This window comes from Gorilla gorilla, chromosome 13 (assembly GCF_029281585.2).
Source record: "Gorilla gorilla gorilla isolate KB3781 chromosome 13, NHGRI_mGorGor1-v2.1_pri, whole genome shotgun sequence".
NCBI classification, from domain to species: domain Eukaryota; kingdom Metazoa; phylum Chordata; class Mammalia; order Primates; family Hominidae; genus Gorilla; species Gorilla gorilla.
The window spans coordinates 46655251-46671695 of NC_073237.2; the positions used below are offsets into that span (position 1 = coordinate 46655251).

General features: G+C 40.2%; 1 protein-coding gene across 1 annotated transcript in view; it reads right to left on the bottom strand.

Moving 5' to 3' along the window:
- Window positions 1–661: 661 nt before the first annotated feature.
- Window positions 662–16445, bottom strand: part of SH3GL2 (SH3 domain containing GRB2 like 2, endophilin A1) — a 216765-nt gene continuing 200981 nt past the window's right edge. Inside the window, exons 4-9 of the mRNA XM_019034047.4 lie at window positions 13164–13307; window positions 12176–12309; window positions 10121–10279; window positions 8332–8435; window positions 6174–6304; window positions 662–4129 (exon numbers count right to left, since the gene is read on the bottom strand). Of these exons, the coding sequence (XP_018889592.1) occupies window positions 3930–4129; window positions 6174–6304; window positions 8332–8435; window positions 10121–10279; window positions 12176–12309; window positions 13164–13307 (872 nt within the window). The 3' untranslated portion in view covers window positions 662–3929. The remainder of the gene's footprint in view (window positions 4130–6173; window positions 6305–8331; window positions 8436–10120; window positions 10280–12175; window positions 12310–13163; window positions 13308–16445) is intronic.

Here is a 16445-nt window from a genome sequence, read left to right on the forward strand (position 1 = left end):
TCTGGTGAGTGCATTAGTAATGGTCTCCAAAACTCTTCCTTAAATCAAGAGTAAGTTCTTCCTGGAATCTGTGGTCATGACACTTGTTTCATGTGACATTGACTCATAGTGAGATTACTGTATTTGGCACAAAGTCTTGCTGTTTTCACTTTGGGGTTATGGAACTGATATTAAAAAGCTTCAGTTGATATGAGTGCATCACACTAAACATAATGGAATGCTTTTCCTTCAAATATGGTCGAATGCATCTATGTCTCTTTCTGGACTCGCTATTCTGTATAGACAATCTATTCTGCTATCTTTGTATCAAAACCATACTACCTTAATTACTGTAACTTTTTAATGTTTTATATCTAGAAAGAGTTAGTCCTCCAACTTTGTTCTTCTTTGAGAAAAAACATCTTTTTGCTTTTCCACAAAAATTTTATGACAGGCTTAAAAGTTGAACTTGTCAGTTCTCGAACACATGGAAACAAACTTCCTGAGATTTCTGGTTGAAATCGCACTTAATAAACAGCTAGATTTGGAGGAAAATGATACCTTTACAAGACTGAGTTTTCCAATCTAAAAACACAGAATATCTTTCAATTGCTTTCTCAAATATGTTCCATAATTTTCTATGCAGAGATCATGTACAATCTTGCTAGATTTGTATCTATGGTTTTGAGTTTTTTTTTTTTTTTTTTTGAGACGGAGTCTCACTCTGTCACCCAGGCTGGAGTGTAGTGGTGTGATTTTGGCTCATTGCAAGCTCCGCCTCCTGGGTTCAGGCCATTCTCCTACCTCAGCCTCCTGAGTAGCTGCAACTGCAGGCACTCGCCACCACACCCGGCTAATTTTTTGTATTTTTAGTACAGATAGGGTTTCACCGTGTTAGCGAGGATGATCTCGATCTCCTGACCTCGTGATCCACCCGCCTCGGCCTCCCAAAGTGCTGGGATTACAGGCGTGAGCCACCGGGCCCGGCCGGTTTTGATTTCTGATGCCTTTGTGAATGACATTTTTTTAAATTGCATTTTTTCTGATTGTTATTGATATATAGAAATAGATTTTTGTATATTCCTCATATCTAGTGATCCTATTAAATTCACTGATTTTTCTAATAGTTTATCTTTGGATTCTTTATGATTTTCTATAGTCACAATATCATTGGTATTTCTTAAAATTGCTTTAGAGAATTGATCTGTAATACTCTAGAACTCATACAGCTAGAAAAAAATATTTTCACGTTAGACTAGTTCACATATAGAACTTTGATATCGTTTGGCTGTGTCTCCACACAAATCTCATCTTCAATTGTAGTTCCCATAATCCCCACATGTTGTGGGAGGGACCAGGTGGGAGGTAATTGGTAATTGAATCATGGGGGTGGGTTTTCCCATGCTGTTCTCCTGATAGTGAATAAGTCTCATGAGATCTGATGGTTTCATAAAAGGCAATTTCCCTGCACACGCTCTCTTGCCTGTCACCATATAAGACGTACATTTGTTCCTCCTTCACCTTCCACCATGATTGTGAGGCCTCCCCAGCCAAGTGGAACTGCGAGTCCATTAAACCTCTTCCTTTATAAATTACCCAGTCTCAAGTATTTCTTCATAGCAGTATGAAAATGGACTAACAGAAACTTAGTATATTTAATTACAACTATTCATGTTAGATTAGAAAATCTGGACTATTGGCCTCAGCACAAAATAATAGAAATGGCCCCTAATACACAAAGAACATGTTTATTTTCCTGGGAACTCAGAAAATACACATTCTGTGTGCCTTGCTGCTCCCCTATTCCCACCCACACCCCAAACATATACATCAAGAGAAAATAATACTGGCCTTTTTTTTTTTTTTTTTTTTGGAGGCAGCGTCTTACTCTGTCACCCTAGGCTGGAGTGCTGTGGCGTGATCTCGGCTTACTGCAACCTCTGCCTCCCAGGTTCAAGTGATTCTCGTGCCTCAGTCTTCTGAGTAGCTGAGATTACAGGCATGCACCACCACGCCCAGCTGATTTTTGTATTTTTAGCAGAGACGAGATTTTTCCATGTTGGCCAGGCTGGTCTCGAACTCCTGACCTCAGTTGATCCGCCTGCATTGGCCTCTCAAAGTGCTGGGATTACAGGTGTGAGCCACTGCACCTGGCCTAATAGTGGCTTTCGATCAAACTATATTTCCATGTCTATTTCTTTATCTTCAATTATGAAAGAAAATAAGAGGCTACTTGAAGAGATATATTTTATTTCCCCTCCCTAACATTATATTCTTCAGATGATACCACTTTTAACAATATATCATTTAACATCTATGAGACCTAATTCTCCTTACTTTCTTCTCTCCCAAATTCTCCTCCTTCCTGGGGTTACCAGGAAGGTCCCAATGTCCAGGCTAGCTACTTCCTTGCTGCTGAAACTTTTCCTACGTGTAAACAGATAGATACGAAGTTGGAGCCAGGTCTTGTTTGGCTGCATGAGAAAGCAATGGAGACTGAAACCAGCCCCCATCCACCCATTGTTAGACCCAAAGAACTGACACAAAATGAAGGAGCAGAGCCTTTGGTTCTGTCTTCAGCAATATTTATTGGAAACAGCGATGCTTCCTGTGGTGAGAGTTTATACATTAAGCAGTAAGATTTGCCTTTCACTCCACATGATCCACTACTGCAGGTGGCACATCGGAAGCAGCACGTTAAACCTCTGAAAGAGACTGTACAGCTAGATAAATAGAACTCTGGATACCTAACAGGACTTTCATGACTGATACAAATAAAAAAAACACACTGATACGCTTACACACAGCACTGTACACACAAAATGAAGACGATGGATAGAAGGGGCAGAAGTAAAAGTAGCGACTGAATTGGGAAAGAGTTTTGCATATGCAGCCATATACCTTAAACTGCTAAGCACAAAAATCATCTTTATTTGGTCCTCATTGAGGGCAGAATCTGCACAAATGATGTTCAAAGAACACAGGGTAAAAGTGGAAAGGAAAGGTATTTACTGTTTCTCAGTCTATGAACTAGCGGAAAGATGGTTACTAGTGTTTTCTTCCTTGTGTCTCTGTGCCAAATGGATTCATGAAACATGTAATTCACAAATAAAACTGAAGTGAAGATATTTGTTCCCCCTTCCCTGTGCCCTTCAGAAATAGCCTAAATACATACATAGTTTCTGTATAGCAAGAAATTTAAGCTTGGATACCAGATTTCTTCCCAATTCCTCATAATGGAGAATTTCTTTTCAGTCCCTCTCACAATAATGCTGATTAACTGTCTTACTGAAAAATAATTTGGAATTGCCGCTCTGGCTTTAATAGCAAGGAAGGAAGAAAACTGGCTATACGTCAGAAATAGCCATAAGTGTGAGGAGCTGAGATGCCTATTTGCAGAGAATGCTTTGAACCCACAATTAACACTTTTCTATGGATGCATTAAGAGACAAATTCATTCAGATCAGGAGACAATTTGCTGGTGAGGGAAGGCTTACTTTGACAATTCCATGACTCACATATTTGGGAAGGGACAGTGTGAAAGCAAAAGCTTTCTCCTCTTTGCATGGAGAAATGCAAAGAGACCTTCAGATGGCCCCTGGGGTGATAGACAATATCTTCGGTGGGATGGTTTTTCTGTGAAATGGCTCATGGTCATATTCTAAGAAACCACAGCCTCCTGAGAACTGTGTAAACAGCAGTTCTGTGACTACTGGCTGGTCTCAGATGATGTTTTAAAAAGCACATGCCATGCCCACCAGGCTAAGAGGATATCATCCATCACCATGACTCCTGTGGGAGCCCACAAGTCAACCAAAGTCACTTGGTGGGGCTGGATGACGTGGACCACTGCGGCCTGCACTTCGGATGTGTTATAAGCAGCATTGCCAAAGCAGTGGTTAACCGTAACTATCTGGGTCAAGAGGAGGCGAGCCAGCCAGCATAACATCCTAATGGGGCAGGGCAACCAGAATTTCCACATAATTGATGGGGAAGAAGCCTGAATGGCCATGCAGCATCCCCTCATACCAGTTCTCATCAATTTGGTTAGTGAGTGTGATGATATCGCCCTCTTTAAATCCCAACTCCCCTTCATTTTCAGGTTCAAAGTCGTACAGAGCTCGGCAGCAGGGCTGATCCATTTGGACACCTGGGAGTAAGAGCAGGAGAGAAGAGAAGAACACAAAAGGATAAGGGGTATTTAACTCACAGAATCTGCTGCCTGCTGTACCCACCTGGCTTGCTGCTCCCCGTCTTTCCTCCCTCATTCCTCTTCCTGTTGAAGTTTCCTCTTGCTACTGGACCTTAGTGTCCACTGCACTGGGCATCTTGCCCTCTACCAATCCTCAGAAGCTTTCTTGGACCTTTGGAAGTTGCTGTATATTCCTGTTTCTGTTTCCAGTATGAAAAACAGTCACATCTATTCTTGTGATACATACAACACAGTTCATTATAGTTTGCCTTCGTGATAATGCCCAGAAATAGGAGGGACAATGACTTAAGAAGAATATAATGATGTAAGTTAATAACACAGCATGGCAAGAATTCTCTCATCTGAGCACTTTAAAACCTTTGCATATCTGAAAAAGTATGGTGAATTACATGGAGAATGCTTTTAAGTAACAGTTCGCTTATCACTCTTTAAAATGATAACCCCAGCCTCTGGAAAACTGCTGTAATGTGGTGAAAACAGAATAATATAAAACACTGAGTTCAAGTTTTACTTTCTGTGACCTTGCACATGGTACTTCACTCTCAGTTTCACTGTCTGTAATTGGATGTAACAATAGGACTTACTTCACATTACTACTGTGGCTACTAAATGAGATTATGTAAAAAATTTTGTAATTTATACTTGGTAAGTAAACTGTTGCTTATATAAATATATGCAGTGCACTGGAGCTATGGCATACAAAAATAATGTACTCCACCTTGAGTAAAATAATGAAGGATGAAATCATATCTTAAGAGGGATCTATTCCAAATGACCCACTGTATTAATACTACATACATACACATGTAGATACAGACTCAGACAAGTGCACACAGCTCCCATGCCATCTAGGTGGCTGGAAAGGAAACAATGTAATTTATATTTTTATTTAGAGAAAGAAGCAAATTACTGAGTCTCCAGATGAAAAGTGAAATATATGGTTGGTTTTCAGACAGGGAGAAGCACAGCTATACACAATTTCTGTGACTAGTCCTGGTGGCCAGCTCCAGGAGCCACAGCTGCTTATGTCATGCCCTGAAGTGCTGAACGCAAAGGACAGAGAGCACCACCTGCCGGCTCAGACCTCACTTTTTTTCTTAATAAGTCTCCTGAGAGCATCTTATAAGAAGTTTTCTACAGTAGAACATCAAGCACTGGGGATACAGGAAAAATAAAAGAAAGCTACCTATCTCTAACATCCACATCCAGTATAAGACAGTTCCCACTTCAAACAAGCAAATGTGGAGGTTGAAAATGTCTCCAGCACAGGCTGTTGTGTAATCTGCGTGTAGGAGTGGAGAGCAAGTGTGACAAGGTAAAGAATGCTCTATTTGGTATGCATCGATATTCCTGAGATAAAATGTCATCTAGCTTTTATTATATCAAGCCCAGTGCCACAGCATGATAAAGTGATCAGAGGTGAGGCATGGGAAAGAAAACCCAGCAAGTGTCGAGTTTCAAAATATCTTCTTCTGCAAATATATTTAACCATATGCTTCTGTGACTCAAGAAATCCAGCTCATCAGCACATTTCTGGAGCCGCTTGCTGTCTGTGGGTTATATGCGAATGCATATGGGGACACACTGTCCAGGGGCATTCACTGTTATACAGGCTGGATTCAGAGCGAACAGGCAGGAGAAAAGATAACACTCGCAGACCAAACTGACAAGGAAAGGCGATTTACGACCACAAAGGAGGGTCAAAACAAAATGTGTTCATGTGTGCTGATGATTGACAGAGAAAATGGGACATACAAAGAAAGTTTTATAGAGAAGAATGAGAAGGAAGGAAAGAAAAGGTAAATGAAAAAAAGACAAAAGGATTCCTTTAACAGAGTTTCTACCTGACAACTGACTCCATAAGAAATGTATTACTGCATATTTCCTATGCAGCCAGATTGGACTATTCCTAAAATTTCTGGAAGAGTGCCAATGGATATGCCAAGGGCTATGCAATAGGATCTGCAGTCTCAGCTCTTACCTGAAGGTTTGGGAGTGCCTGTGTGGGAGAGACCCCCATTGGGCTGAGTACTGTCTCCAGTTGGAAACTCCAGGCTCATTCGTGGTTTAGGTTGATATTCCCTTCTAGGCTGAGATGAAGCCTGTCTTATTCTGCAGTAAAAAGAAAAGTGGTGGAAAGGTTATGTAGCCAGTTAAGAAGTAAAATGAAAAGCAAATATCAAGATTCAGGAAATGCTTGGGTCACCCACCATGCTACCAAGATGAAGTGTGGGAAATCAAAAAAGGACCCTTAGTTTTCTTGTATGTATATGTCTGAGATTTTGGTGATGTCCCTTTATGGGGCCATGTCCTCACTGTCTTCATTCTCTCTCTCAATCCCTCACTTCCTCTCTCATTTATTCAGAGTCCTTTATCCAAATATGCACTGTGCTAGGTACCAGGAACACAAAAATGAATTAAAACACAGTTCTTGTACACAAAGGATAAATGCTTGAGGGGATGCATACCCCATTCTCCATGATACGATTATTATGCATTGCATGCCTCTATCAAAACACCTCATGTATCTCATAAATATATACACCTATGTACCCACAATTTTTTCAATTTTAAAAAAGACACAAACAGATTATGGTCTGTAAGGGAGACAGAACACAAACAACTGATTACCATAAATTTTAGTAAGCACTGTCAGAGATATCTACAAAGTGCCACAGGAACACAGGGGTGTGGTTGTGGATGAAGGTGGGAAGGAGTCTGTCTCTCCACAAGGAAGCTGGAGGAGGTTTAAGGAGAGAACTAAAAGATACACAGGAGTTGTTTCCAGATGAAAATGTGAAAGGGAGCTATTCTATTCAGAACATGAGAAGGTTTGGACAGAGGGAAGGAGGAAATATACTGTGTGCTCTTAGAAGAATGAGCAGTTTGAGATATAGGGAGGAGGAAAGGAAAGAGGGAAGACAGAAGGAAATTGGAAAGGTATGGCTAATAATTGTCTTCTACATACCCCTAAATATTTTCCACAGTTTCAGTTATTCAATAAACAAAGTATGTAAGAGATTTACAAGGGAGGGCGAGGGTTTAGGGTATGGTAACTGTAGAATCATCCTGACTTTGAACATATTTCAGAGGAAAAAAAGGAAAGGGCTCCCTTCATGCTCAAGAGACATTACAAAGACACATAATATTTCTTTAGTATTTTTGAAGTATATGGTTTTAAAACCTTTCTGGAGGCTTCAGCATTACATAAATTTCCACAAGGCTGCGCCGAAGGAAAATGCTCAATTAAACCTTGAATCAAAGAAAATACTGAGATGAGATCAGCCTGAGGGAAAACAACGAAAACAGGTGTGGAATCGTATGATTGGTGTCTTCTTCATGCAGGCAGCCATGTGATCAGCTGTGAGAGTCTAATCTGGCCATGTGGCCTAAGAAAAAAGCCTGCTGAGGTGACCCTTTGAGGTATACATGTTCAGCAAAATCATCCTGTTTAATCTGGCTAAATTAAAATAACACATAACATAGGGCCACTAGTATATAGCCAAACAGGCTGTGCCCCACAACTCCACGGAGCCACATTCACACGGTAGTTTCCTACTACTACAGCCCTGCTGTGAGGTACATCTAACGAGGCGATAGTAGCTCTCTCTGATGGCAGAGAACTTGACCACCATTCAGAGAAACACAAGATGTGAAAAGAAACAGCCTTTCAAACAGGTTATGGCTGGCTGTGAACTCCACTTGTACCACTGAGTGACCCTGGGCTAGTTACTTCACCTCTCTTAGCCTCAGTTTACTCATCTGTTAGTCGAGGCTAAAAACACTTAGGTTACAGGGCTGTTATAAGATTGATGATGATATGTATCCAGTACCCACATGGAATAACTGCTCAGCAAATGGCATCCATTATCAGCAGTAGCATCCTGGTGTTCCACCTGTGGCAGCCAAAATATAATCCAAGTATCGATCTCTCATAAGCAGAAAATTAGATTCAACAGAACAACGTAAAACAAAGCACAAGAAAAAACAAAATCAAAACAATCCACAAGGCGCCTGGGTAGGATAAGCGGAATTTTGGCAGACGTTTGTCTCCAAATGTAGTCTATGATTTCCATTTCTTTATACATCATTTTATAGCAATAAAATGCAAATGTGAAATGCAGGGAACTGTAGAATACCTTTCTTCCAGTCTGACCGTGACTTGCTGCAGGATCTGGACTGCCTGCTTGTGGTACTCCAGCTGAGCTTGCACAAGTGCAGAGAGCTGGCTCACTTGTTCAATCTGCAGATTGACGGGAAAATCATGGCTTAGTTTACACGTTACCATCCCTAAACAGCCACTACTGTTTCATACATACAACTGGGCTGCCCTCAACACACAGCCCCTGGTTGGTGGTGCTGATGACTATGTGATAAGCCAACTAAGATAGATAGTTCTGCAGGCTTCAAATCCATCAAGGATAAAAGAAAGCATCCTTATGCTTAGAATCATGCGTATCAGTACCATGAGGAGAAGCAACATGGGTAACCCTCAGGAAGACCATATAGCTCTAAAGAGTCTCATGCTTAGCTACAATCTTGTATCTGGGATTTGACTTCTTTTATTGATTTCCTATAGAAAAGAAGGTACACTGGCCAAAGGACTCTTTGTTCCTTATACTTTTCATGCTGTTAATATCGGTACTGTTAATAAAAATGTGACAATATCTCACATAATGTACCCGGAGAGGCGACATGGTATGACAGAAAATCTTCTGAGCTCTCTGAGCCTCATCTGTAATGTAAAAGGGTTAAATCAAGCGACATCTTGAGTTCATTCTTGCTCTAATATTCTAAGTTGATTTCTCTTGATTTTATGTTTCACATTATGATCCAGCTGGGTAGCAGCCTCCAAGTCAACAGAAGCAGTGTTGTCCCATGAATTTGGGGATGGGGAGGGGTGCTGTGTTGCAGGGAAGGAGCACTGTGATTTGGAGCACCCCTCAGGCCCACAGTATTCCTCTCGAGGAGTTAGGTGGACACAAGTTGTTTTACATAAACAAAAACCTACACTGTCTCCAGGTGGTAGGAAAGTCTGGATATGTTCAACATGCTTCCCCTGCCACAGTCAGGAGTAAGGCAAGTAGGCAATGTGATGGTTAATTTTAGGTGACAACTTGACTAGATTAAGGGATCCCCAGATAGCTGGTAAAGCATTATTTCTGGGTGTGTCTGTTAGGGTGTTTCCAGAGGAGACTGGCATTCACTTAGTAGACTAAAGGAAGAGCTGCCCTTCCCTATGGGGGTGGAGATCACCCACTCAGCTCAGGACCCAGATAGAATAAAAAGCAGAGGAAAGGCAAATTTGTTCTCTCTCTCTTCTAGGGAAGGGACACCCATACGCTCCTGTCTTTGGATGTCACAGCTCTAGGCTTTCTGGCCTTTGGACTCTGGGACTTGCACCAGTACTACTGATGCCCCCTGCTCCACAACTGAGTTCTCAGGCCTCTAATGAGTTATACATAGATCCTCAGAAATATCCTTTATCTTCCCACTGTTGATAAGTGAGATGGTCCCTGACTTTACGATTTGTAGGCTTTATGATGGTGCAAAATTGATATGTGCTCAGTAGAAACCATACTTCAAGTACCCTTACAACCATTCTGTTTTTTACTTTTAATGCATTATTCAATAAATTACATGATATATTCAAGACTTTAACCCCATCATAAGTTAAGGAGCATCTGTACTTTAAGACTCATTAGCAGATGAGAATCTAGTTAAATCAAACTACAGGAATGCAGAAAAAACTTTTCTATTTCTCAGTCTACTTTATGACTGACAATTATTTAAAATAAATAACTATCTACTGAAGTTCTTATCACATAGTGTAATCAGATATTAATGCTTTTAAGGCTTATGGCCTTTAACACGTTAATGTTGTGCCTCGATGATAAGATTAAATTGAAAACCACAGGAGTCACTTACATCCATCTCCAAGAGATTGAACATGCTTGACTCAGCAATTTCCTTAGACTCATCAAATTTCTCTAGAGCTTGACGAAGCTCTTCATCTGGAATCTTGCCTTGTCGTTTCTTCTTATAATCAAAATCCAGGCGTCGACCCTCCAACTTCTTTAGATGATGCTGAAAAAGTCAAGGGCAGGAATAGGCTTTGAAAGGGCTTATGGAAAAGGCTTATTTGAGCTCACTTCTCCATCACGTCCATTAACTTCCAAATTAAGACAGGCTAAGTTTTAAAATACAACGCCACCAGAGAAATAAAGAAACATGCATCAATGGGGCCAATGCTTTCAAAGGCTAAATATGGGGGAATATCTTTAAAAATAATTAAGAATAAAAGATAAATTATAGGAAATATCAGTGCCCTTTATTTTCTGGCCTTGTCAGGCCAAAGCCAAGCTGGACTAAGCCTTTCTAGCCCATGACAGAAACAGGGAAGGAATGCACATGCCCTACACACAACGAAAGGACACACTCACAGGCCCCACAGGCCCTGTCTTCAAGAGAAATGGTATCTCATGAGAAGCCAGAGGAAAAACACTTTCCTTGAAATTAAGTGAGATAGAAATGGCAGTCTTGCTTTTCAAATCATCCAGTCTGTTAGAATCACGTAAGTTGCTCATCACAATATGGATTCCTGAGCTCTTGAATCAATATCTAGGGTGGGGGCCTAGGAATCTACATCTTAACACTTGCCCCAGCTGACTGATTCAGCTGTCACCAGAGAAACTAAATCCAGTGATTTAGTTTAAGCCTCCCACTTGACATATAATTGAACTCAAGAACAAAATCTCACTTGGAAGGGACCTTCCAAGGGATTATATCTAATGCTCCATGCCGAGCTTCAATCCCCTCCTTGCACCATACCTAGTAGATGGCTGCCCAGGCTCCACCCATCATCTCTAGTGACCAGGTAGCAAAGTAGTTTTCCAAAGCTAAAAAGTATTTTTTTTTCCCTGATAGCTAGTCTTTCACTACTAATGGATGAAGGAAAATCCTGGATTTTCCCTTGTTACTAGTATGTATGGAGCAGAATGAAAGGAAATGAAAACAAAGTAGGGAGTGGTTAAAGAAATGAAAAGGAAAGGAGGAAGAATAATATTCTAAACCTTCCTTCACACTGCATCCCCCGCCCCTCAGTCCATGCCCTGATCCAAAAACTAAATGCTCATTTGGAAGGAACTTCCTTTTTTAAACATTTGAACAATCAGCTATAGGGTACAGCATTGGAGTCAGATTTCTATTTTGGATTTAGGGTGAGTCTGTCACTTACTAACTCTATAATCTTGAGCAAATGGTACTGCTAAAGGAGATTAAGCTAGAATAAGGAGGAAGAGGCCCTAGTTCAAGTTATGGCAATCCATTTTACACCCAAAAAAGTTTCAAAAAGCTCAACAAATATTTGTTAGATAAAAAAAAGTGAGCAAACATTCCACACTCAAAGACATATGAACTTTATTTATTATAAATAGCTCAACTGCTCTACATGTTTTAGAAAGTGGCTAGTTGGTAGTCTTCCTCAATCCTAAGAACCATTATGAAAATATTAATATAAAAACACATACATGCATCTAATTTCTGGACTTGGAAAAAAATTAAAAAATGAAAATATGTGCTTATACAGTGATAGAATAACTATTTATTTAAGCTAACAACTAGTACAACTAACATTTTAGTGGGTGAAATCAGCCCAGCAAACCATAGAATAATTAACAAAACTGTGTATTCTCAGGAAAAGAATATTATCCTCTGGAGAAAAAGTCTGAAAAAAAACTATTCAATATGAAAATCAAACATAGAGAAGCCAGAGACACCCCTCATGAGTGGCACAGTCGTAACAGGGTGAAAAGTATCACATTTCTGGTTTCTCTCATTTTGTCTTACTGGGTTGTTTTGTAATTAACGTGCCCAGAGCTGACAACACACAGGGTAAGCTAAAAAAATGTTTTCTAAAGAAAAAAGGCATCTGCGTCTGTATGATTTCAACTGCCCACTTTCCAGAAGACTCATTGTACATACTTGAATTTCCCTAAGATCTTTGTCATGAAGATTCTGAAGAGGGTCAATGAAGTTCTGCTTCACTTCTATGTCCAAAGAGTCTTTGACCTCCGACAGTTCCCGCATGGCCTCCCCGACCTCACCAAGTGCTGGGCCTAGGAGAGAATAAAGCTCTTTCATGTTACAGAATGAAGATGAAATGCACTCGCAATAACAGGGCCCTTCACAGATGAAAACCCAAAAGATTACCACTTGTCTTCTAAAGACAACAGACAAGAGAGAATAGGTATCTTCAGTTCACTCCAGGCAACAGACTCAATGCCCCCTAAGAGGGTAAATACCTCTCATCAAGAATGTAACAGTTACTTTTTCCTTTAAGAAGCAATTTAGGAAGCTCCCTGCCCTCTCTTGTAAGTACCAGCTTTTCCTAATATGGGACTAGCTTAAGGCAAATCTATTAGCAGAAGCAAGTACCAGAAATAGCAGGGTTCAACCAGGAAGGAGATCCCACATCACCAGGGGGTGAAAATAGAAGATGTTGGGTGTGGTAGCTGAGTTTTCGGGGAGACAGGGTGAAGGAATAAATCATGTCTCACCTTGGGCAGTAGAACTAGGTACCATATACAAGTGAGCAAAGATCTATGAAAAAGGCCATGAGGCAGGGAGGGCTTTGAATCATGCTGACTGTGCCTGCTCACTCTGCTTCAATACTCAATGACTGCCAGAAACACCCAATAGAAAGTGCCGAGGAGGCATCTGGATATGTCAACCAAAGCTGTTGTAAAGACTGAGGTCTTATGGTGGGGGAGTGGGAAGAAAACTTGTAAGATAAATCACATTAGAGCGGATGAAATAATTCTGAAAACAAATTTTTGGCCCATGTGTATAAGATCTAAAATTGAAAACCAAAATATAAAATGATTTGACCGATTCCCTACAGAATTTCTTACCAGCACCAAAATCCCCATGGACAAATGAAAGAATTACAATGTGAGGAAGCACTTGTTACCAAAGTTGCAATCATCTCCAAGCTCTCTTCCAAATTTGAGCATGGCCTCCGCCAGCAGCGCCTCTGCCTGAGGATAGCCTGGCCCCTTCTCCTGGCCACGGATTTTTGACATGGTGTTGATCATGCTGAGCTTAGCTCTGGAAGCTGAAGGTGAAGAGAGAACAAGCTTTCAGAGTAGGCAATGTGACACTGCGGAAATAGGGCTGGATGGAGGATCAGGTCTCAGAGCAGCCTACAAAGTAGCTCAGCTACTGATAAGTGTACCTTCAGTACGCTCCAGTGTTCTCTCCATCAGTCAGTCTAATCAATCACTTTTTTAAAGCACTAAACTCTCCCTTTCCCTTAAGATCTTATAATGAATTACAGCAACACTGTTCTGGATGAAGCAGGATTACAGGCTCAAACTCTATAACTGTGTGCCCTTCCCCATCCTCCCTTCACTGTGGTGGCCCCTGCAGTGACTCTGTGGAGCTGGGTGCTTCCATGGAGAGCTTTTTACAAACTCTCGAATTATGTGATGATCTCTAAATTTTATTCTAGTTTTATAGTTCAATTCTAGGAGTCTAAGGATTAAAGTAAGGAACCAATGGTAAATTCCTGCAGAGTGTGCCTTATGCCTTGTTTCACTTATACCATGTATGAAATAGAACTATTTTCAAAATCATTTCTCAACTAAGATTCTGATGGTAAACAGACCCATGAAGAGCAAAAATACTGTGTTCATTTAAAAGACTTAATCACTTCTCTAGCACATAACTAGAGAAAATTAGTTTTGTGCCTCAAAGAGAACATTTCAATTTCTCTTTCTTTGTTTTTGTTTTTATAAAAGAAGTTGCCTAGAAAGCAATTCCAGTGTTAGTGGCAAAAACAGCTTTATTAAAAAAATTGTTAAAGCCTATGACTTAATTGATGCTAAGATACCTAGGTTCCTCAGGTTCAAAATTAGAGTTGGGATTACACATTAACCTAGGACTATACCCCAAATCCCATCTTCAGTGGAAACCCCAGATAGAATCACAGCTTAAGGTACTTCCAGCATTCAGTGGCTGACAATCTTGATATTTATTTCACAAGGCTTTTATTTAAACTTTGAGTCTTAGAGGCATTGAATAGAGACGAGAAAAGTTATCAGGAGAGGACATCCTGCAACCCTGTCCCAGGGATATTACAATGAGCACGACAATTATGGTCCCTGCTTTCACAAAGTTTATAATGAACTGAGGGTAGAGTCTATTTTAAAATTAATTAGAGTGAGGTAAATATGCCAAGTGCCTTGACGGGGGATTGAGGAGAGTCCCAGATATGCGGCACTGTCCTCGTCTGTTGGGGAGGGGCATCGCAAAGGATTCCTGGAGGGAAGTATCTTTAAGTTTAGATCCAAACAGTATGTAGCAGTTAGGCTAACAGCACATGTAAAGGCTGGTGGTGACTGGAAAAATATAAAATTCACTTCTTATTTGCTTTTTCATATAAAAGAGATCATATGTTAAGTTTGGAAAATAGAAAATGCAGGCTAAGTGTGGTGGCTTATGCCTATAATCCCAGCACCTTTGGTGCCCAAAGCAGGAGGATCATTTGAGGCCAGGAGTTTGAGACCAGCAAGGCAACATAGCAAGACCCCATTTCTACAAAAAAATTTAAAAGTTAGCAGGGTATGGTGGTGCCCACCTGTAGTCTCAATTACTAGAGAAGCTGACGTGGAAAGATTGCTCAAGGCCAGGAGTTTGAGGCGGTAGTGAGCTATGATGGTGCCACTCCACTCTGGGTGACACAGCAAGAGCCTGTCTCTTTTTTAAAAAGAGAAAATGCCACAGAATCATCTTTAAGGGAACAATATCATTATTTTCTGCAGTGAGTCATATCTGAGATCCAGGAAGGACACAGTCCCAGCCCTCAAGGTGCTCACAATATAGTGAGGAGTAAGATAAACAGTGGCAACAAGTATGATAAATATTATCATGGCTGATATCATGGTACTAGTGGGACACTGAAGAATGACAGCACAAATAAAATGAAAACAGTGCAAATACAATAGGCAACACCTAAAACACACAGAATGAATAGAAGGAAAGGAGAAACAGAGTAATGAAACCACACGAGTTAATCCCTACAAATCCTATTCAGGCCATTTTACATTTAAGGATGCATTCCTTTTATAAAAGCTGGATGTGGTAAGTGCTTATATCTTGGCTCTATTAAGGGCTGTCTCCAGGTAAGTAATTCTAAACAGTTTAATACATTGTGGCTGATTTTCAAATACATCATTTTGAATGTTGTTCATTTATGAAGAGCTTTATTCTTTTACTAAGAATATCTTGGATATGTTCTATATTTTCATAAGAAGGAGGAAGAAAGCTATTTTCTACTAGCTTATCTACTTCAAATGATTTAAAAAAGCCTATTAATCCACATATCTGAAGAGACCAGCTTTTAAGTTCATTCACAAATTTATTACATATTAAGAATCTTGGGTTAATGAAACTTCTGTGTTATTAAAAATATCATCAGACCTCCAAATTAACCATCTTTAAATGTTAACATAATTATCTTTAAATGATTGTTTAAAGCAGTACTTTAAGAAACTGAGAGTAAGCCTGGAAAATACAAATTTAAAGCACTCAAATTCCTATTATATACTCTCAACCTGGATTGCTTTACCAAGTTGTATGTGCCCTTAGAGATCTGTGTCCCTTCTCTTCTAAACATACCTAACTCCTCTCCTTCAAACTCATGAATCTACTTCTAGGTGATTCCCAGAAGGAAATGTATTGGGTGAATTAAAACAGCAGGAAGTAAAATTAGGATGACCATAAAAGGCTGACCTATTCCCAAAAGGGCCCCACTGTTTTGTCCTCTGCTAAAATGAGTAGTTTCTTTTTTGACCTTAAAATTTATGCTGTCTTTTAAGGAAGACAAATGGGGGCAGTTGAGGCTCAGTCCTAACTCCCAACTCTAAAGCATAATCTGTAGCATCCCTGACGAGCTTTCTAATTCTGGGAACAGCCAAAGGGAGATCTAAGCTCTGCTGAGAATAAAATGGAAGCTCTGCTAGCCCTGCCTGAGTTATTTTCCTCTGACCTAAAAGCAGTGTCCATGTGAGTCACTGCCTGGTCTGTCCTACAGCTACTTATCTAGTGTGGCAACTAGCTGAGGATGCTGTAAACTCAGTACTTCTGCTAAATCTTAGTTTTTATTTCCTAACCCAAACAAACAAACAGGAAAACCACTAGGTCTTGCTTTCCATGGAAAACAGCAGAGTCCATTAAAATGAACATTAGCTTT